The following is a 23,137-nucleotide window of genomic DNA, read 5'->3' as shown; positions in this document are numbered from 1 at the left end:
GCCACACGGTGGTACGGTTGCCTAGGCTTAATTCTGGCACTTATCACCCCCCATACACCCTAGTTTCGTCCAAATCTGTCCAGTGCTATCTGTGATATTGCGTATGACCAACGCATGAAAGTACTAACGGATGGAGACAGTTCCACAGTCCCCTCCCCGATTTCATCGTGGGATACAATAACAGCCAAAAACAACAACTCTTATTTTTGGGAATGTAATGTAATCACAGATGGATGACTCACTACCAAATAGCCGGCAGTAGGAGAAGATGGAACGAGATTGATTTTGGCCGACATTCTGCTATATTTCTCATCAATGAAACATTATCGTAATACAATTTTCCCCAAACTAGAATCTGTTACGAACAGATTGGACTAAGTTTTGTAGACTTTACCCTTTGCCAAAGTTTTAAAAAATTGCGTTGTTTAGAAGGAGTGCAAAGGCCAATTGAGTTTTTGTACACTTCACAGAATAGGCGTTCCTTAAAGGAAATATGCAAATTAATGCCAGAACGCGCCAATAGGATCTCGCTAGCTCGTGCTTGGCACTGCCCACCTCCTCTGTCCATTATGAGTCATTTGTTTCCATTCGAAACGACGGGCAGTGGTCTATCTTGGTTTAGTTAGAAATATCTTTGATGTCATTACATAAGAGGTTGATGGAACCAAAGACAATTAGAGGTGGAGGGAGGTAAAGATGAGCGCAAAAGATATCATAGAAAATACTACAATACCCATAATGCATAGTTTGAGGACGTGCCTTGTCGTGTATTGTGGGCACATGCGCTGTTCTTGTGGATGAGCCGGTGTATCATGGCGACATACGTGGATATTCTGAAGAGCGAGTTTCCCGAAATTGACACCGAAGTGTTCGAATACATCACGGGTAAGAGACTGTAAATGGATGGAGATGGTGTGTGGATCTCGTACACTTTAAAATGCCACCGGTTAGAAGATTGGCGGATGGCTTCTTCTCCTCTGCCACGTGAAGTAAGGTTAGCTAGCATAGCCGTCCCACACAGCGTTGAGGCACAGTCACGTTAGCTGGTTAGCCAACACGTAACATGCCGGTAGTTAGCTCATAATTGGCCCATTTGAACCACTAACCGGATGAGCTAGGCTAACTAATTTATTGCCTTCAATTAATAGCAAACTAGCTGCTTCTGTGTGAGTTTACCGGCATGCAATAATAATAATAATACATGGGACTTAGTTATATTGCGCTTTTCATGGACCCAAAGTCGCAAAACAATTTTTTTTAGTTAAAACAAAACATCAGCCTAAACATGAACAAGGAGAGCGGTGGGCTGAAGGAAGGGAAAGCGTTATCGATCAGTGAATGGGGAGGTTGGGGTTTGGATATGAAGCCGGTTTACATAGGGCTTTCAACACTTCCGAATTCGTCAAACGAAGTTCCGGCCATATTAATTTTGGAGCAGGGGATTGTGGGAAGGTGTGCGTCGAGAACCCTACTAGTCGAGCAGTAGGAAAAGTTGTTGTTCTACTTTATGCAAACATATTCTACATAGTTAAGCGCATAAAACGTGGTAATTAACTACAATTATTTTTTTTTATTTTTTTTACATTTCACCTTTATTTAACCAGGTAAGCCAGTTCAGAACAAGTTCTCATTTACAAAGCAAAGCAGTGCGATAAAAACAACAAACACAGAGTTACATATGGAATAAACAAAACGTACATTTAATAACACAATAGAAAATCTATATACAGTGTATTCAAATGTGGTAAATTATGGAGGTAAGGCAATAAATAGGCCATAGTGCAAAATAATTACAATTTAGTATTAACACTGGAGTGTTAGATGTGCAGAAGATGATGTGTGAATAGAGATACTGGGGTGTAAATGAGCAAAATAAATAACAATGTAAATAACAATATGGGAATTAGGTAGTTGGGTGGGCTAATTACAGATGGGCTGTGTACAGGTGCAGTGATCGGTAAGCTGCTCTGACAACTGATGCTTAAAGATAATGAGGGAGATAAGTGTCTCCAGCTTCAGAGATTTTTGCAGTTCGTTCCAGTCATTTGCAGCAGAGAACTGGAAGGAATGGCGGCCAAAGGAGGTGTTGGCTTTGGGGATGAGCAGTGAGATATACCTGCTGGAACGCATACTACGGGTGGGTGTTGCTATGGTGACCAATGAGCTAAGATAAGGCAGGGATTTGCCTAGAAGAGATTTATAGATGACATGGACCCAGTGGGTTTGGTGACAAATATGTGGTGAGGGCCAGCCAACGAGAGCGTACAGGTCACAATGGTGGGTAGTATATGGGGCTTTGGTGACAAAACGGATGGCACTGTGATAGACTACATCCAATTTGCTAGTAGAGTAGAGTGTTGGAAGCTATTTTGTAAATGACATCGCCGAAGTCAAGGATCGGTAGAATAGTCCGTTTTACGAGGGCATGTTTAGCAGCATGAGTGAAGGAGGCTTTGTTGCGAAATAGGAAGCCAATTCTAGATTTAACTTTGGATTGGAGATGCTTAATGTGAGTCTGGAAGGAGAGTTTACAGTCTAACCAGACACCTAGGTATTTGTAGTTGTCCACATATTCTAAGTCAGACCCGCCGAGAGTAGAGATTCTAGTCGGGGGGGCAGGTGCAAGCAGCGTTCGATTGAAGAGCATGCATTTAGTTTTACTAGCGTTAAAGAGCAGTTGGAGGCCACGGAAGGAGTGTTGTATGGCATTGAAGCTCGTTTGGAGGTTTGTTAACAGTGTCCAATGAAGGGCCAGATGTATACAAAATGGTGTCGTCTGCGTAGAGGTGGATCTGAGAATCACCAGCAGCAAGAGCGACATCATTGATATACACAGAGAATAGAGCCGGCCCGAGAATTGAATGGGCAAGTTGCAGTGGAGGGTGCAGAGCTGGTGGCCGGGGTAAGGATAGCCAGGTGGATAGCATTGCCAGCCGTAGCAAAATGCTTATTGAAATTCTCGATTATCGTCGATTTATCGGTGGTGACAGTGTTTCCTAGCCTCAGTGCAGTGGGTAGCTGGGAGGAGGTGCTCTTATTCTCCAAGGACTTTAGTGTCCCAAAACTTTTTCGAGTTAGTGCTACAGGATGCACATTTCTGTTTGAAAAAGCTAGCCTTTGCTTTCCTAACTGATTGTGTATATTGGTTCCTGACTTCCCTGAAGTTGCATATTGCGGAGCTGTTCGATGCTAATGCAGTACGCCACAGGATGTTTTTGTGCTGGTCAAGGGCAGTCAAGTCTGGGGTGAACCAGGGGCTATATCTGTTCTTAGTTCTGCATTTTTTGAATGGGGCATGCTTATTTAAGATGGAGAGGAAAGCACTTTTGAAGAACATCCAGGCATCCTCTACTGACGGAATGAGGTCAATATCCATCCAGGATACCGGGCCGGGTCAATTAGAAAGGCCTGCTCGCTGAAGTGTTTTAGGGAGCGTTTGACAGTGATGAGGGGTGGTCGTTTGACCGGGAACCCATTACGGACGCAGGCAATGAGGCAGTGATCGCTGAGATCCTGGTTGAAGACAGCGGAGGTGTATTTAGAGGGTAAATTAGTCAGGATGATATCTATGAGGGTGCCCATGTTTACAGATTTAGGGTTGTACCTGGTAGGTTCCTTGATAATTTGTGTGAGATTGAGGGCATCTAGTTTAGATTGTAGGACAGGCGGGGTGTTAAGCATATCCCAGTTTAGGTCACCAAGCAGTACGAACTCAGAGGATAGATGGGGGGCAAGCAATTCACATATGGTGTCCAGGGTACAACTGGGGGCTGAGGGGGGTCTGTAGCAAGCGGCAACAGTGAGAGACTTATTTCTGGAAAAGTGGATTTTTATAAGTAGAAGCTCAAAATGTTTGGGCACAGACCTGGATAGTATGATAGTTGGCAGTTCTATCTAGATGGAAAATGTTGTAATTCGGGATGGACCTTTCTGAATAGTATGATAGTTGGCAGTTCTATCTAGATGGAAAATGTTGTAATTCGGGATGGACATTTCTGAATTTTTGGTGGCCTTCCTAAGCCAGGATTCAGACACTGCTAGAACATCAGGGTTGGCAGAGTGTGCTAACGCAGTGAATAACTCAAACTTGGGGAGGAGGCTTCTGATGTTGACATGCAAGAATCCAAGGCTTTTACGGTTACAGAAGTCAACTAATGATAGCGCCTGGGGAGTAGGAGTGATACTGGGGGCTACAGGGCCTGGGTTAACATCTACCTCACCAGAGAAACAGATGAGGAATAGAATAAGGATACGGCTAAAGGCTTTAAGAACTGCTCTTCTAGTGCGTTGGGTACAGAGAATAAAAGGGGCAGATTTCCGGGCGTTGTAGAATAGATTCAGGGCATTATGTACAGACAAGGATATGAGTACAGTGGAGGTACACCTAAGCATTGGGTAACGATGAAAGAGGTAGCATCACTGGAGGTACCGATTGAGCCGGTCTCCACGTGTTTGGGGGGTGGGACAAAGGAGTTCTCTGAGGCTGGTTGAGCGGGACTGGAGGTTCTACAGTGAAATAGTACAATAAGAACTAGCCCAAACAGCAATAGGCTAGGCATATTGACATGGGAGAGAGGCATAACGCAATCACAGGTGTTATTCGAGAGGGCTAAGACAACAACTGGTAATGGCGACAAAAGTTTGGGCTGAGGCTAAACAGATAAACAGGATCGGGTACCGTGTAAAGGAACAGTCCAGCAGGCATCAGCTGTGTAGCTGAGTGATCATAAGGTCTAGTGAACAGCAATAGCTAAGTCCGGGAGCAGTTTGTAGGCTGCTACAGCACAGGCGAGCAGGAGGCACGGCTGTTGATTGCGCGTGCTAGCGGGCCGGGGCTAGCAGATGGATGTTCATGGTCGTCGCAACGGGAAGCCTGTTGAAACCCCGTCAGACGATTACGACGGCAGACCAGTCGTGATGGATCGGCGGGGCTCCGTGTCGACACTAGGAGGTCCCGTCCGGTTGACAGAGAGGTAGATAGCCGGGAGATGGGCCTGGCTCGAGGCTAGCTCAAGGCTAACTGGGGCATCGGGACAGTGGTGTATAAGCCAACAACAGCCATTCGGTTGCAGCTAGCTAGTTGCGATGATCCCGTGTTAAGGTCCAGTGATTCCGGCAGAAAATCTGATATGCTCTGGATCGATAGCACGCTGTGCAGACCGATAATTGTCCAGGCTAGAGCTGGCTGGTAAGTAGTGCAGGCCATGGACAGTGATGAAGACCGCTAACTGTGGCTAATAGCAAGTAGCTAGTTAGCTGGCTAGTTTCAGCTGTAGGTTTTTGATAAAAATAAAGGAAATAATAGAATCCGTTCCATATTGGGTGAGGCGGGTTGCAGGGAAGTATATTTGGTTAAAGGATGGGAAGTGAGATAGAGAAATATATACGAAAAAAAGACAAAATAAAAAAACAGGCTATTTACACGAGGACACAACACAATTCACGACCACACTGCTACACGCATCTACTTGTCTGGTCTGTTTTTATTTTAGGCATGCTATGGAACAGACAGAAGAATGCGCGATCGTGAGGGGTTGTACAGATCAGCTGTTACTTCGCAAGGTATCTCTACCTGAAAATACATGATCTAAGTGATTGATAGTTGGTATTCAGCAGTCATAAAAGTATGCTTTATTTACTTTGCAGAACTACAAAATGGTGATTTTGTCAGACAGCATAGACAGCAGCTCTATTGAGATGAGATGACTTGTAATGAAATAATAGTAATCAAATAAACCAAATGTAATATACACAAAAACTATTAAAGTAATGTGAATAAATTATGGTTAATACGTGATAAGCAGTAATGGGTAGTCACTTACATCATGGGACTTTAATTGTTTTATTCTGTGTTACAGCATTCAACCCAAATAATCGTAACCGAAATCGAAAACCGTGATTATATTTTATAATTCACTAACTGTAAGTTTTTAGTATTTTAGTATTCACTGTAAGTCGCTCTGGATAAGAGCGTCTGCTAAATAACTAAAATGTAAATGTAAATGTGCTTGTGCTGCTAGCTAGCTATGAACATCCCAAGTGGCGCAGTGCTAGCTGTGCCACTAGAGATCCTGGTTCGAATCCAGGCTCTGTCGTAGCCGGCCGCGACCGGGAGACCCATGGGGCAGCGCACAATTGGCCCAGCGTCGTCCAGGGTAGGGGAGGGAATGGCCGGCAGGGATGTAGCTCAGTTGGTAGAGCATGGCTTTTGCAATGCCAGGGTTGTGGGTTCGATTCCCACGGGGGGCCAGTATGAAAAAAAAAAAAATGTATGCACAACAAAGTTTGAAAGTCAAAGCCACAATTTCTGTTACCCGAAGTACCCATCTTTTAAAATTAAAATAAAATTAGTGAAAACAAAAATACATATAAAAAAAAAACGAAAAGAAAAATAACCATTGATCGACCTGAACCTCAAAATTGTGATCAAAGCCACCATTTATGAATGTGTTGACAATAAAATTTGCCCACCAAAGGATAGAAATTACCAGTAATACACATTATAACATTGTAAATGATACACCAAGCATGAATTTCCTATGTAATATGCTACCCATTGGATTATGGTATTTTAACATTATGACTCTCATATATTATAGCTTAGGGCGCTTTCATTATACCTGTGTCATGAAATTGATGATTATAGCTCACTTCCTTTAAAATACATAGGCCTACATGTAAAATGCACATGAATGGGTACTTTGGGTAACAGAAATTGTGGCTGTGACTTTCGAACTTTGTTGTGCAAATCTCTCTTCACCCACCATCATCACCAACAATCTCTACAGTCCTGACCTTCTGATCTTGTCTTTGTATTCTTAAATCATTCTCAGTAAATGAACGAGGTAGAAATATATAACACTCCCCTACAAATTGTCAGCTCCTTATTTTAGGGCTGACCCCAATTTGTCTATTGTTTGGTTTATAGGCTGTTGGTCGACAGAGATTTTTTTTTGTCGAGCAGTAGCATATATATACAGTGGGGAGAACAAGGATTTGATACACTGCCGATTTTGCAGGTTTTCCTACTTACAAAGCATGTAGAGGTCTGTAATTTTTATCATAGGCACGCTTCAACTGTGAGAGACGGAATCTAAAACAAAAATCCAGAAAATCACATTGTATGATTTTTAAGTAATTCATTTGCATTTTATTGCATGACATAAGTATTTGATCACCTACCAACCAATAAGAATTCCGGCTCTCACAGACCTGTTAGTTTTTCTTTAAGAAGCCCTCCTGTTCTCCACTCATTACCTGTATTAACTGCACCTGTTTGAACTCGTTACCTGTATAAAAGACACCTGTCCACACACTCAATCAAACAGACTCCAACCTCTCCACAATGGCCAAGACCAGAGAGCTGTGTAAGGACATCAGGGATAAAATTGTAGACCTGCACACGGCTGGGATGGGCTACAGGACAATAGGCAAGCAGCTTGGTGAGAAGGCAACAACTGTTGGCGCAATTATTAGAAAATGGAAGAAGTTCAAGATGACGGTCAATCACCCTCGGTCTGGGGCTCCATGCAAGATCTCACCTCGTGGAGCATCAATGATCATGAGGAATGTGAGGGATCAGCCCAGAACTACACAGCAGGACCTGGTCAATGACCTGAGGAGAGCTGGGACCACAGTCTCCAAGAAAACCATTAGTAACACACTACGCCGTCATGGATTAAAATCCTGCAGCGCACGCAAGGTCCCCCTGCTCAAGCCAGCGCATGTCCAGGCCCGTCTGAAGTTTGCCAATGACCATCTGGATGATCCAGAGGAGGAATGGGAGAAGGTCATGTGGTCTGATGAGACAAAAATATAGCTTTTTGGTCTAAACTCCACTCGCTGTGTTTGGAGGAAGGATGATGAGTACAACCCCAAGAACACCATCCCAACCGTGAAGCATGGAGGTGGAAGCATCATTCTTTGGGGATGCTTTTCTGCAAAGGGGACAGGACGACTGCACCGTATTGAGGGGAGGATGGATGGGGCCATGTATCGCGAGATCTTGGCCAACAACCTCCTTCCCTCAGTAAGAGCATTGAAGATGGGTCAAAGCTGGGTCTTCCAGCATGACAACGACCCGAAACACACAGCCAGGGCAACTAAGGATTGTCTCCGTAAGAAGCATCTCAAGGTCCTGGAGTGGCCTAGCCAGTCTCCAGACCTGAACCCAATAAAACATCTTTGGAGGGAGCTGAAAGTCTGTATTGCCCAGCGACAGCCCCGAAACCTGAAGGATCTGGAGAAGGTCTGTATGGAGGAGTGGGCCAAAATCCCTGCTACAGTGTGTGCAAACCTGGTCAAGACCTACAGGAAACGCATGATCTCTGTAATTGCAAACAAAGGTTTCTGTACCAAATATTAAGTTCTGCTTTTCGGATGTTTCAAATACTTATGTCATGCAATAAAATGCAAATTAATTACTTAAAAATCATACAATGTGATTTTCTGGAGTTTTGTTTTAGATTCCGTCTCTCACAGTTGAAGTGTACCTATGATAAAAATTACAGACCTCTACATGCTTTGTAAGTAGGAAAACCTGCAAAATCGGCAGTGTATCAAATACTTGTTCTCCCCACTGTATATATACAGTTGAAGTCGGAAGTTTACATACACTTAGGTTGGAGTCATTAACACTCGTTTTTCAACCACTCCACACATTTCTTGTTAACAAACTATAGTTTTGTCAAGTCGGATAGGACATCTACTTTGTGCATGACTCAAGTAATTTTTCCAACAATTGTTTACAGACAGATTATTTCACTTATAATTCACTGTATCACAATTCCAGTGGGTTAGACGTTTACATACACTAAGTTGAAAATTAGGTCATGGCTTTAGAAGCTTCTGATAGGCTAATTGACGTCAATTGGAGGTGTACATGTGGATGTATTTCAAGGCCTACCTTCAAACTCAGTGCCTCTTTGCTTGACATCATGGGAAAATCAAAATAAATCAGCCAAGACCTCAGAAAAAATATTGTAGACCTCCCCAAGTTTGGTTCATCCTTGGGAGCGATTTCCACGTTCATCTGTACAAACAATAGTACGCAAGTATAAACACCATGGGACCACGCAGCCGTCATACCGCTCAGGAAGGAGACGCGTTCTGTCTCCTAGAGATGAACGTACTTTGGTGCGAAAAGTGCAAATCAATCCCAGAACAACAGCAAAGGACCTTGTGAAGATGCTGGAGGAAACCGGTACAAAAGTATCTATATCCACAGTAAAACGAGTCCTATATCGACATAACCTGAAAGGCCGCTCAGCAAGGAAGAAGCCACTGCTCCAAAACCGCCATAAAAAAGACAGACTACGGTTTGCAACTGCACAAGACAAAAGATCGTACTTTTTGGAGAAATTTAATCTGGTCTGATGAAACAAAAATAGAACTGTTTGGCCATAATGACCATCGTTATGGACAATGACCCCAAGCATACTTCCAAAGTTGTAGCAAAATGGCTTAAGGACAACAAAGTCAAGGTATTGGAGTGGCCATCACAAAGCTCTGACCTCAATCCTATAGAACATTTGTGGGCAGAACTGAAAAAGCGTGTGCGAGCAAGGAGGCCTACAAACCTGACTCAGTTACACCAGCTCTGTCAGGAGGAATGGGCCAAAATTCACCCAACTTATTGTGGGAAGCTTGTGGAAGGCTACCCTAAACGTTTGACCCAAGTTAAACAATTTACAGGCAATGCTAACAAATACTAATTGAGTGTATGTAAACTTCTGACCCACTGGGATTGTGATGAAAAAAATAAAAGCTGAAATAAATAATTCTCTCTACTATTATTTCACATTCTTAAAATGAAGTGGTGATCCTAACTGACCTAAGACAGGGAATTTTTACTAGAATTAAATGTCAGGAATTGTGAAAAACTGAGTTTAAATGTATTTGGCTAAGGTGTATGTAAACTTCCGACTTCAACTGTGTGTATGTATGTATGTATGTATACTACTACATGTCAAAAGTTTGGACACCTACTCATTCAAGGGTTTTTCTTTATTTTTACATTGTAGAATAATAGTGACGACATCAATACTATGAAATAACACATCATGTAGTAACCAAAAAAGTGTTAAACAAATCAAAATATATTTTATATTTGAGATTCTTCAAATAGCCACCCTTTGCCTTGATGACAGGTTTGCACACTCTTGGCATTCTCTCTTGCACACTCTTGGCATCTCAAGGATGAAACAGGATGCACCTGAGCTCGATTTCGAGTCTCATAACAACGGGTCTGAATACTTATGTAAATAAGGTATTTCTGTTTTGTTTTTTTTATGTAAATTTGCACATTTCTAAACCTTTTTTCGCTTTGTCATTATGGGGTATTGTGTATAGATTGAGGATTTTTATTGATATATTATAAAAAAAATAAAAAATAAGGCTGTAACGTGACATTGTGGAAAAAGTCAAGGGGATCTGAATAATTTCCGAATGCACTGTGTATGTGGACACCCCTTCAAATTAGTGGATTTGACGATTTCAGCCACACCCGTTGCTGACAGGTGTATAAAATCGAGCACACCGCCATGCAATCTCCATAGACAAACATTGGCAGTAGAATGGCCTTACTGACGAGCTCAGTGACTTTTAACGTCGCACCGTCATAGAATGCCACCTTTCCAACAAGTCAGTTCGTCAAATTTCTTCCCTGCTAGAGCTGCCCCAGTCAACTGTAAGTGCTGTTATTGTGAAGTGGAAACGTCTAGGAGCAGCAACTGCTGAGCCGCGAAGTGGTAGGCCACACGCTCACAGAACTGAAACGCTGAGTGTTGTAGCGCCTAAATATCCTCTGTTGCAACACTCACTACCGAGTTCCAAACTGCCTCTGGAAGCAACATCAGCACAAGAACTGTTAGTCGAGAGCTTAATTAAATGGGTTTCCATGGCCAAGCAGCCACACAAGCGTAAGATCATCATGCGGAATGCCAAGCGTCGCCTGGAGTGGTGTAAAGCTTGCCGCCGTTGGACTCTGGAGGAGTGGAAACGCGTTCTCTGGAGTGATGAGTCACGCTTCACCATCTGGCAGTCCAACGGTTGAATCTGGGTTTGGCGGACGCCAGGAGAACGCTACCTGCCCGAATGCATATTGCCAACTGTAAAGTTTGGTTGAGGAGGAATAATGGTCTGGGGCTGTTTTTCATGTTTCGGGCTAGGCCCCTTAGTTCCACTGAAGGGAAATCTTAATGCTACAGCATACAATGACATTCTAGTCGATTCTGTTCTTCCAACTTTGTGGCAACAGGAAAACCTTCCCACAACAGTGGAGGCTATTATAGCAGCAAAGGGGGGACCAACTCCATATTAATGCCCATGATTTTGGAATGAGATATTCGACGAGCAGGTGTCCAAATACTTTTGATCATGTAGTGTATCAGTTTTTTTTGCATTGGATGCGTCTCAATTCACTGCATCCGCCTATGTCACACTTCCGCATCTGTGGTGACAGAGCTTGAGCGGTGTTTGTCAGACCATGAGACATCCCGAAAATCGGTCTTCTCACAAAATCGTCTGTAGCGTCTTGGGACTCGTCTGAAGTCGATACAGCCGATCTGCCAACTTCTGTCTGTAGCGTCCGTAAAGTTTAGGCTACATACTAATATGACCGCTCTGTGCTAAGGTGAGACTCTGACGAACATGTACAAAAATGTATGTTTCTTAATCTTTCTTATATCTCTAAGATATAGAAATGACACTTTAGATATTTATTTTGTGGACTGTTGTTCCATGTAGTGAATCAGTTATTCAATGCGTTTGTATGGGCTAATAGCAGGAAGGCCAAATACACTTTTTCATCAAATAACTTTTATATATATATATTTTTTATACTTCAAGGGGTCTTAATTGAAAATGAAGTAGGAAAATTATCCTTGGTATGACCTTAAAACAATTCTAGATAGATTAGAAATGCCTGTTTCCAGTTGCAGAGGCATATCTCATTCGATACAAAACATGCATTTAGTATCTTTCTGAATGTTCTATGGTTTTTGTAGAACCACCTACAACTGGAAACAGACATTTCAAAGATGCTTTAGTTGAAAAATCTATGCCGGTGGTTTGTATGGTGCTTTCCTGTAACGCCCAGTAATGGACACCAAAAATCTTTGTACACCAGTTAATGTGATATAACCAAATCTGTAGCTATCGTTGCACATGCCATTTATCGATCATGAGTGCATGGAGTTGTCAAGAGCACAAACAGATCTGGGACCAGGCTAAGTCTAGCTTATTACAAGACTGTTTCATGATAACATTTTGTTGTGTCCCTCCCAAAGTGTGTGTCACCTGTAGATTCTCAGACAAAGTAAGATTGATCCAGAGCCATGTTCAGTAGCTGAAAGTTGCAGTTAGAAATCTCATCAATAGAGCCGACGTGTTTCCTTATGCTACAAGTCAGAGAGCCACATTATTAGCATTTCTCTATCTGAACATTCTAAAAGTTGCATCCTGCTGATTGCGCCCCTGATTTCTATCCTGTGGTATTCCTCTGTGATAGGTGTGTTGGACTGTGGAGGGGTGGAGTTTGAGGATGGAGAGGAGGTGTATGATGCGATTGGAGGGCTGCTGCAGGGGTCGTCTGCTGACTGTAAAAACGAGGATGACATCCGGGACATCTGTCAGCAGATGTTCAACACTCTTAAACTGTAAGTGCAACACACACAAAACCTTAACACCCACCTCTTTCACAACCAGCATACAACACAAAGATGAACTAATTGTCACACACCAAAAGCTAATATTTTATGTAATTCCGCTTGCTGATTCATCAAAAATGTACTCATGTCTTTTCCACCAGGAGTAACGGACATGCCGCTTCAAAGCAAGTGCTGCTCGACGCTCCGGTGCAGTTGTCTCAGATATCTGCAGAGTGTGGTAAGTCCCTTGTCTGCAGGGGGACTAAGGTCTTGCTCTTTGTTGTCAGCTTTACGGTCCATGTTTGATATTTATTCTGGTAGCCTGTAGTTATGTTATCTGCTGTTTTAGCCTTTTTTTACCTCTCTTTACCGTCCTCTACTGCTCGAACTTCCTATTTTCTCTACCCTTTCTACCCCCTCTCCCATGTCTTTTTAAAATCCTTCCTGACTTAGTTACATCATTCCACTCCTTCTGTCTTTCCCCTCTCGTCTCAGTATCTGCCACTAACGATGTCCAAGGGATCTGGATGATGAAGAGAGGCCAGAATACAGTAAAGTATTTTTGTTGCACCGTATCTTCTTGTGTATTACATTCTTTGTCAAAGCTACAGGGCTGACTTGAACATATGTTATTCTCCTGTGAACGTCATCCATTTTGTCTTCTTACACCACCACCATCTCAGACTGTGGACGCGAGGAAGCTAGAGAAGGCCGAAGCCAAGCTGAAGCAAAAACAAGGGAGGAGGAATGAACGTGATTCGCAAAAAACTACTAGTCCACTGTGAGTTTCATATGCTTTTTATCTACACATCTAGACTATGCAAACAGTTTATCATTGGCAGTGGTGGAAAAAATAGCCAATTGTCATACCTGAGTAAAAGTAAAGATGCCTTAATAGAAAATGACTCAAGTAAAATTGAAAGTCACCCAGTAAAATACTACTTGAGTAAAAGTCTAAAAGTATTTGGTTTTAAATGTACTTAAGTATCAAAAGTAAATGTAATTGCTAAAATATACTTAAGTATCAAAAGTAAAAGTAGATATGTTAAATACATTTTTGGAGCAAACCAGATGGCACAATTGTCTTCTTTTTTTTAACGGATAGACAGGGGTACACTCCAACACTCAGACACCATTTACAAACAAAGCATTTGTGTTTAGTGAGTCTGCCAGACCAGACGCAGTAGGGATGACCAGGGATGTTCTCTTGAGAAGAGTGAGTTGGATGATTTTCGTGTCCTGCTTTAACATTCAAAATGTGACGAGTACTTTTGCGTGTCAGAGAAAATGTATGCAGTAAAAAGTACATTATTGTCTTTAGGAATGTAATAAAGTAAAAGTTGTCAAATATATAAATAGTAAAAAGGATAAAGAACATTAACAACTTCATAGTTAAGAATACTTTAACGATATGGAAGAAAATGAAACGTATTTTACAAGAACCAATATCACTCCCTAGAAACACAACCTTATGGAATAATCCTTGGATAGCTTTTCTGAATTCATCGATAAATTGGCCCACATAGAAAACTAAAGGCATAGAAACTGTAAATGACTTGGTAACAGGAAATACATTTATTTCCATGACAGAATTAAAAAGTAATTTTGGACTGAAAAAAATATAAAAGCAAAATGTAAAGTGTTGGTCCCATGAGCTGAAATAAAAAATCTCAGAAATATTTTCCATATTTTCTAAAATGTTGTGCACACATTTGTTTACATCCCTGTTGGTTAGCATTTCTCCTTTGCCAAGATAATCCACCTGACAGGTATGGCATATCAAGAAGCTGATTAAACAACATGGTCATTACACAGGTGCATCTTGTGCCGGGGACAATAAAAGGCCACTCTAAAATGTGCAGTTTTGTCACACAACACAGATGTCTCAAGTGTTGAGGGAGTGTTCAATTGGTATGCTGACTGCAGGAATGTCCACCAGAGCTCTTGCCAGAGAATGTAATGTTAATTTCTCTACCATAAGCTGCCTCAAACGTCGTTTTAGAGTATTTTTCTGTATGTCCAACCGGCCTCACAACCGCAGACCACGTGTAACCACGCCAGCCCAGGACCTCTCCATCCGGCTTCTTAACCTGCGGTATCGTCTGAGGGTTGGAGGTGGGGGTGCTGAGGAGTATTTCTGTCTGTAATAAAGCCCTGTGTGGGGAAATACTCATTCTGATTGGCAGGGCCTGGCTGCCAAGTCAGGCTGCCCAGTCATATGAAATCCATAGATTAGAGGCTAATGAATTTATTTCAATTGACAGATTTCCTTTATCAACTCTAACTCAGTAAAATCTTTGAAATTGTTGAGTTTATATTTTTGTTCAGTGTAGATAGTTTAGAATACATGAAACTTAAAAGTTACATCACAAAATCTTGATTTGAAATATTTTTGACATCGGAGCAACCTTGAGGGAATCTTATTTGAGTCAGAAAAGGATGTTCATATGATGGGGAAGATCTGCAAAACCTTGCAGAAAGCCTATCCAACTGACAATATCTTAGAAAAAGTGAGACCCAATGGGCTGGACGATTCTTTTCCCATCACTGATTTTTTTGTAAATATTTTTATTGAAATAGCATGGGCGGCTGAGAAACTAATTGGTACAATTTTAAGACCAAGTGGCAAACAATAATGCAGGCGCTAGGGATAGTGGTGTGAGCATGCGGGTCTGGGCAGAAGAGATATAGTCATTGTTTGTATGTGTCTGTAAGTTCGTATGTATACGTTTTTTTGTTTGTGGAATGTACAAAAAAGAAAAGGAAAAATTAAATATGATTTAAAATATATTTGTGAATATATATATATATATATATATATATATATATATACACACACACACACTACCGTTCAAAAGTTTGGGGTCACTTAGAAATGTCCTTGTTTCCGAAAGAAAAGCAATTTTTTTGTCCATTAAAATAACATCAAATTGATCAGAAATACAGTGTAGACATTGTTAATGTTGTAAATGGCTATTGTAGCTGGAAACGGCTGATTTTTTTAATGGAATATCTACATAGGCGTACAGAGGCCCATTATCAGCAACCATCAGTCCTGTGTTCCAATGGCACGTTGTGTTTGCTAATCCAAGTTTATCATTTTAAAAGGATAATTGATCATTAGAATTATGTTAGCACAGCTGAAAACTGTTGTGCTGATTTAAAGAAGCAATAAAACTGGCCTTCTTGAGACTAGTTGAGTATCTGGAGCATCAGCAATTGTGGGTTCGATTACAGACAAATGGCCAGAAACAAATAACTTTCTTCTGAAACTTGTCAGTCTATTCTTGTTCTGAGAAATGAAGGCTATTCCATGCGAGAAATTGCCAAGAAACTGAAGATCTCGTACAACGCTGTGTACTACTCCCTTCACAGAACAGCGCAAACAGGCTCTAACCAGAATAGAAAGAGGAGTGGGAGGCCCCGGTGCACAACTGAGCGAGAGGACAAATACATTGGAGTATCTAGTTTGAGAAACAGACACCTCACAGGTCCTCAACTGGCATCTTCATTAAATAGTACCCGCAAAACACCAGTCTAAACGTCAACAGTGAAGAGGCGACTCCGAGATGCTGACCTTCTAGGCAGAGTTGCAAAGTGGGAGATTTGTACAGGGTAAAAGGGATCTTGAAGAAGGACAGTGCTTGATTGGAGCCAGTTTCCTCCTACAACAGGACAATGACCCAAAGCACAGCTCCAAACTATGCAATAACTATTTAGGGATGAAGCAGCCAGCTGGTATTCTGTCTATAATGGAGTGGCCAGCACAGTCACTGGATCTCAACCATATTGAGCTGTTGTGGGAGCAGCTTGACCGTATGGTACGTAAGAAGTGCCCATCAAGCCAATCCAACTTGTTGGAGGTGCTTCAGGAAGCATGGGGTGAAATCTCTTCAGATTACCTCAACAAATTGACAACTAAAATGCCAAAGGTCTGCAAGGCTATAATTGCTGCAAATGGAGGATTCTTTGACGAAAGCAAAGTTTGAAGGACACCATTATTATTTCTATTAAAAATCATTATTTCTAACCTTGTCAATGACTGCATTCCCTATGCATTTTGCTATATTTCCTATTCAAACTCATTTCATGTATGTTTCATGCAAAACAAGGATATTTCTAAGTGACCCCAAGCTTTTGAATGGTAGTGTTGTGTGTGTGTGTATAACCAGTCAAACGTTTGGACAAACCTACTCATTCAAGGGTTTTTCTTCATTTTATTTTTACAATTTGATACATTATAGAATAATAGTGAAGACATAAAACTATAAAATAACACATATGGAATCAAGTAGTAACCACAAAAGTGTTCAACAAATCAAAATATACTGTTCCAAAAAATAAAGGGAACACTTAAACAATACAATGTAACTCCAAGTCAATCACACTTCTGTGAAATCAAACTGTCCACTTAGGAAGCAACACTGATTGACAATACATTTCACATGCTGTTGTGCAAATGGAATAGACAACAGGTGGAAATTATAGGCAATTAGCAAGACACCCCCAATAAAGGACTGGTTTTGCAGGTTGTGACCACAGACCACTTCTCAGTTCCTATGCTTCCTGGCTGATGTTTTGGTCACTTTTGAATGCTGGCGGTGCTTTCACTCTAGTGGTAGCATGAGAAGGTGTCTACAACCCACACAAGTGGCTCAGGTAGTGCAGCTCATCCAGGATGGCACATCAATGCGAGCTGTTGCAAGAAGGTTTGCTGTGTCTGTCAGCCTAGTGTCCAGAGCATGGAGGCGCTACCAGGAGATAGGCCAGTACATCAGGAGACGTGGAGGAGGCCGTAGGAGGGCAACAACCCAGCAGCAGGACTGCTACCTCCGCCTTTGTGCAAGGAGGAGCAGGAGGAGCACTGCCAGAGCCCTGCAAAATGACCTCCAGCAGGCCACATGTGCATGTGTCTGCTCAAACGGTCAGAAACAGACTCCATGAGGGTGATATGAGACGCCGTGGATAACGTTCTGCTGCCTGCAACATCCTCCAGCATGACCGGTTTGGCGGTGGGTCAGGCATGGTGTGGGGTGGCATTTCTTTGCGTGGCCGCACAGCCCTCCATGTGCTCGCCAGAGGTAGCCTGACTGCCTTTAGGTACCGAGATGAGATCCTCAGACCCCTTGTGAGACCATATGCTGGTGCGGTTGGCCCTGGGTTCCTCCTAATGCAAGACAATGCTAGACCTCATGTGGCTGGAGTGTGTCAGCAGTTCCTGCAAGAGGAAGGCATTGATGCTATAGACTGGCCCGCCCGTTCCCCAGACCTGAATCCAATTGAGCACATCTGGGACATCATGTCTCGCTCCATCCACCAACGCCACGTTGCACAACAGACTGTCCAGGAGTTGGCGGATGCTTTAGTCCAGGTCTGGGAGGAGATCCCTCAGGAGACCATCCGCCACCTCATCAGGAGCATGCCCAGGCGTTGTAGGGAGGTCATACAGGCACGTGGAGGCCACACACACTACTGAGCCTAATTTTGACTTGTTTTAAGGACATTACATCAAAGTTGGATCAGCCTGTAGTGTGGTTTTCCACTTTATTTTTGAGGGTGACTCCAAATCCAGACCTCCATGGGTTGATAAATTTGATTTCCATTGATCATTTTGTGTGATTTTGTCAGCACATTCAACTATGTAAAGAAAAAAGAATTTAATAAGATTATTTAATTCATTCAGATCTAGGATGTGTTATTTTAGTGTTCCCTTTATTTTTTTGAGCAGTGTATATTTTAGATTCTTCAAATTAGCCACCCTTTGCCTTGACTGCTTTGCATTCTCTCAACCATCTTCACCTGGAATGCTTTTCCAACAGTCTTGAAGGAGTTCCCATATATGCTGAGCACTTGTTGGCTGCTTTACCTTCACTCTGCGGTCCAACTCATCCCAAACCATCTCAATTGGTTTGAGGTCGGGGTATTGTGGAGGCCAGGTCATCTGATGCAGCACTCCATCACTATCCTTCTTGGTAAAATAGCCTTTACACAGCCTGGTGGTGTGTTTTGGGTCATTGTCCTGTTGAAAAACAAATGATAGTCCCACTAAGTGCAAACCAGATGGGATGACGTATCGCTACAGAATGCTGTGGTAGCCGTGCTGGTTAAGTGTGCCTTGAATTCTAAATACATCACTGACCGTGTCACCAGCAAAGCACCATCACACCACCACCTCCATGATTCACGGTGGGAACCACACATGCAGAGATCATCTGTTCTCCTTCTCTGCGTCTCCCACAGCAACAGCGGTTGGAACCAAAAATCTCCAATTTGGACTCCAGACCAAAGTACAGATTTCCACCGGTCTAATTTCCTTTGCTCGTGTTTCTTGGCCCAAGCAAGTCTCTTCTTGTTATTGGTGTCCTTTAGTGGTTTCTTTGCATCAATTCGACCATGAAGGCCTGATTCACGCAGTGTCCTCTGAACAGTTGATTTTGAGATGTCTGTTACTTGAACTCTGTGAAGCATTTATTTGGGCTGCAATTTCTGAGGCTGGTAACTCTAATGAACTTATCCTCTGCAGCAAAGGTAACTCTGGGTCTTCCTTTCCTGTGGCGGTCCTCATGAGAGCCAGTTTCATCATAGCGCTTGATGGTTTTTGCGACTGCACTTGAAGAAACTTTCAAAGTTCTTGACGTTTTCCGGATTGACTGACCTTCATGTCTTAAAGTAATGATGGACTGTTGTTTCTCTTTGCTTATTTGAGTTGTTCTTGCCATAATATGGACTTGGTCTTTTACCAAATAGGGCTATCTTCTGTATACCACCCCTACCTTGTCACAACACAACTGATTGGCTGAAATGCATTAAGAAGGAAAGAAATTCCACAAATTAACTTTTTAAGAAGGCACACCTGTTAATTGAAATGCATTCCAGGTGACTACCTCATGAAGCTGGTTGAGAGAATACCAAGAGAGTGCAAAGCTGTCATCAAGGAAAAGGGTGACTACTTTGAAGAATCTCAAATCTCAAATATATTTTGATTTGTTTAACACTTTTTTCGTTACTGAATGATTTCATATGTGTTATTTCATAGTTTTGATGTCTTCACACTATTTCTACAATGTAGAAAATAGTAAAAATAAAGACAAACTCTTGAATGAGTAGATGTTTCCAAACTTTTGACTGGTACTAGGTGTGTGTGTGTGTAAATACATAGTAAAGTACAGATACCCCAAAAACAACTTACAGTGCCTTGCAAAAGTATTAATCCCCCTTGGCTTTTTCCTATTTTGTTGCATTACAACCTGTAATTTAAATAGATTTTTATTTGGATTTCATGTAATGGACATACACAAAATAGTCCAAATTGGTGAAGTGAAATGGATTCTAAAAAATAAATAACGGAAAAGTGGTGCGTGCATATGTATTCACCCCCTTTGCTATGAAGTCCGTAAATATGATCTGGTGCAACAAATTACCTTCTGAAGTCACATAATTAGTTAAATAAATTCACCTTTGTGCAATCTAAGTGTCACATGATCTGTTACATGAACTCAGTGTATATATACACCTGTTCTGAAAGGACCCAGAGCCTGCAACACCACTAAGCAAGAGGCACCACCAAGCAAGCGGCACCATGAAGACCAAGGAGCTCTCCAAACAGGTCGGGGACAAAGTTGTGGAGAAGTACAGATCAGGGTTGGGTTATAAAAAAATATCCGAAACATTGAGTATCCCACGGAGCACCATTAAATCCATTATTTAAAAATGGAAAGAATATAATAATATAATATGCCATTTAGCAGACGGCACCACAAAAACATTTTTTACATTTTAGTAATTTAGCAGACGCTCTTATCCAGAGCGACTTACATGAGCAATTAGGGTTAAGTGCCTTGCTCAAGGGCATATCAACAGATTTTTCACCTAGTCGGCTCGGGGATTAGAACCAGCGACCTTTCGGTTACTAGCACAACGCTCTTACCCACTAAGCTACCTGCCAAGAGAGGGCCGCCCATCAAAACACACGGACCAGGCAAGGAGGGCATTAATCAGAGGCAACAAAGAGACCAAAGATAACCCTGAAGGAGCTGCAAAGCTCCAGAGCGGAGATTGGAGTATCTGTCCATAGGACCACTTTAAGCCGTACACTCCACAGTGCTGGGCTTTACGGAAGAGTGGCCAGAAAAACGCCATTGCTTAAAGAAAAAAATAAGCAAACACGTTTGGTGTTCGCCAAAAAGCATGTGGGAGACTCCCCAAACATATGGAAGAAGGTACTCTTTGCAGATGACACTAAAATTGAGCTTTTTGGCCATCATGCTGTGGGTATGTTTTTCATCATCAGGGACTGGGAAACTGGTCAGAATCGAAGGAATGATGGATGCCGCTAAATACAGGGAAATTCTTGAGGGAAACCTGTTTGTCTTCCAGAGATTTGGGACTGGGAAGGAGGTTCACCTTCCAGCAGGACAATGACCCTAAGCATACTGCTAAAGCAACACTCGAGTGGTTTAAGGGGAAACATTTAAATGTTGTGACATGACTTAAAGATTGCTGTACACCAGTGGAACCCATCCAACTTGAAGGAGCTGGAGCAGTTTTGCCTTGAAGAATGGGCAAAAATCCCAGTGGCTAGATGTGCCAAGCTTATAGAGACATACCCCAAGAGACTTGCAGCTGTAATTGCTGCAAAAAAGTGGCTCTACAAACTATTGACATGGGGGGGTGAATAGTTATGCACGCTCAAGTTTTTTGTCTTCTTGTTTGTTTCACAATAAAAAATATTTTGCATCTTCAAAGTGGTAGGCATGTTGTGTAAATCAAATGATACAAACCCCCCAAAAATCCATTTTAATTCCAGGTTGTAACGCAACAAAATAGGAAAAATGCCAAGGGGGGTGAATACTTTCGCAAGCCACTATATAAGTAGTACTTGAAAGTATGTTTACTTAAGTACTTTCCACCACTGATCATTGGTTTGGTATTGTGACAGCAAACATACACATTTCCATTCACCAATGTATGAAGAAGTTCGGTTATAGTGTCAGACTGATGTGACTTGGACTGATGTTTCACCTCTGCCAGTCTCTGTCTCTCTTACGCTGTCTCTCTTCCTCTGTACTCACTCTCTGTACTTCTATCTCTTCGTCTCCTTCTGGTTCCCTCTGTCCCTCTCCCTCTGTGTCTGTCTCGCTCTGTCCTTTTTCCCCTCTGTCTGTGTCTTTCTCAGGGTACTGGAGGAGGCATCAGCCAGCCAGGCCAGTAGCAAGAAAGACAGTCGCGTTGACTTGTCCGGGAAGAATCGCAGCTACGACATCCGCATTGAGAACTTTGATGTGTCGTTTGGCGAGCGGTGAGTGGTTCACCCCTAGGCTGTGTCCTAAATGGCACCACATCCATATTAAGTGCACTACTTTTGACCAGGGCCAATAGTATAGTAGTGTGCTATATAGGGAATAAGGTGCCATTTGGGTTGAAGCCACACTTACGCATTCTCCTACTGTTTCCAGCGCTGGAGCAGGACACCGTTTCCACCGGCATTTACCTTGCATTTAAAAAGGGTTGGTGTGGTTATGGTAGTTACTTTCTGCAAATTGCTTTAAAGAATTCAACACAACTACCTGATATCAAGTGGTGCGTAGCAATGCTTGTTTAAATAAATCACAAACGACTAAATGAGTGAAATCATAAGTTATAACTGTGTGATTACCATTTTATGTGATTTATTAGTTAATACCATACAGTGAGAGAGAGACAAAGAGAGTAGGAGAGAGACGGAGACATTTCTTAGTCTGTACCGTAAACAATATGCAAGCAACTTGTCTCTCTCTCGCTCTGTATTTCCAGGTCCTTGCTGCAGGGGGCGGAGCTGTCTCTGTCGACAGGTCGCCGCTACGGCCTGATTGGCCGCAACGGCCTGGGGAAGACCACGCTGCTGAAGATGCTGGCGAGCCGCAGCCTGCGCGTCCCCGCCCACATCACGATCCTGCACGTGGAGCAGGAGGTCGCTGGCGACGACACAGGGGCGCTGCAGAGCGTGCTGGAGAGCGACACGGTCCGGGAGGGGCTCCTGACGGAGGAACGCCTGCTCAATGCGCGCATCGCCAACGGAACGTACGTCTTACTCACCCAAATAATCCCCAAAGCTGTCAACAGAGGGCTCATATTGGAACGAGTCAATACTGGCGGCCTTGGCAGATTTAAATGTTGTTGTTGCAGGAATTTTACACTTTTGGGTTTGAAACTGCAACAGTCACTAAACCTGCAGTTTATTCTGTTCTATTTTAGTGCTGAAGGAATGGAGACTGTTCGACTGTCAGAGATCTACGCTAAACTGGAGGAGATTGAAGCAGATAAGGCACCTGCCCGGTAAAGAGCCACACTAAACATGTCTGCACATAATGTCATATCTGTGTTTACGTTACATTAGCAGTGCATTTATATTTACACGTATTTACCAATGGTGTGTATACAACAGATGACTATGCACTGTGCAGTATAATTGTAACAAGTGTATGCATTTTCTGATTTGATGAGTTGATTGT

At 42.4% G+C, this 23,137-nt stretch overlaps 1 protein-coding gene across 1 annotated transcript in view; it reads left to right on the top strand.

Moving 5' to 3' along the window:
• Positions 1-744: 744 nt before the first annotated feature.
• LOC311102096 (ATP-binding cassette sub-family F member 3-like) overlaps positions 745-23,137 on the top strand; it is a 30,133-nt gene continuing 7,740 nt past the window's right edge. The window contains exons 1-8 of the mRNA XM_084143321.1: positions 745-885; positions 12,509-12,656; positions 12,809-12,885; positions 13,143-13,198; positions 13,331-13,428; positions 21,823-21,945; positions 22,440-22,706; positions 22,881-22,961. Of these exons, the coding sequence (XP_083999447.1) occupies positions 798-885; positions 12,509-12,656; positions 12,809-12,885; positions 13,143-13,198; positions 13,331-13,428; positions 21,823-21,945; positions 22,440-22,706; positions 22,881-22,961 (938 nt within the window). The 5' untranslated portion in view covers positions 745-797. The remainder of the gene's footprint in view (positions 886-12,508; positions 12,657-12,808; positions 12,886-13,142; positions 13,199-13,330; positions 13,429-21,822; positions 21,946-22,439; positions 22,707-22,880; positions 22,962-23,137) is intronic.

The sequence above is a fragment of the Coregonus lavaretus genome (assembly GCF_964263955.1).
Source record: "Coregonus lavaretus genome assembly, chromosome: 26".
Classification (NCBI taxonomy): Eukaryota; Metazoa; Chordata; class Actinopteri; order Salmoniformes; family Salmonidae; genus Coregonus; species Coregonus lavaretus.
This window is presented reverse-complemented; position numbering and strand designations above follow the sequence as displayed.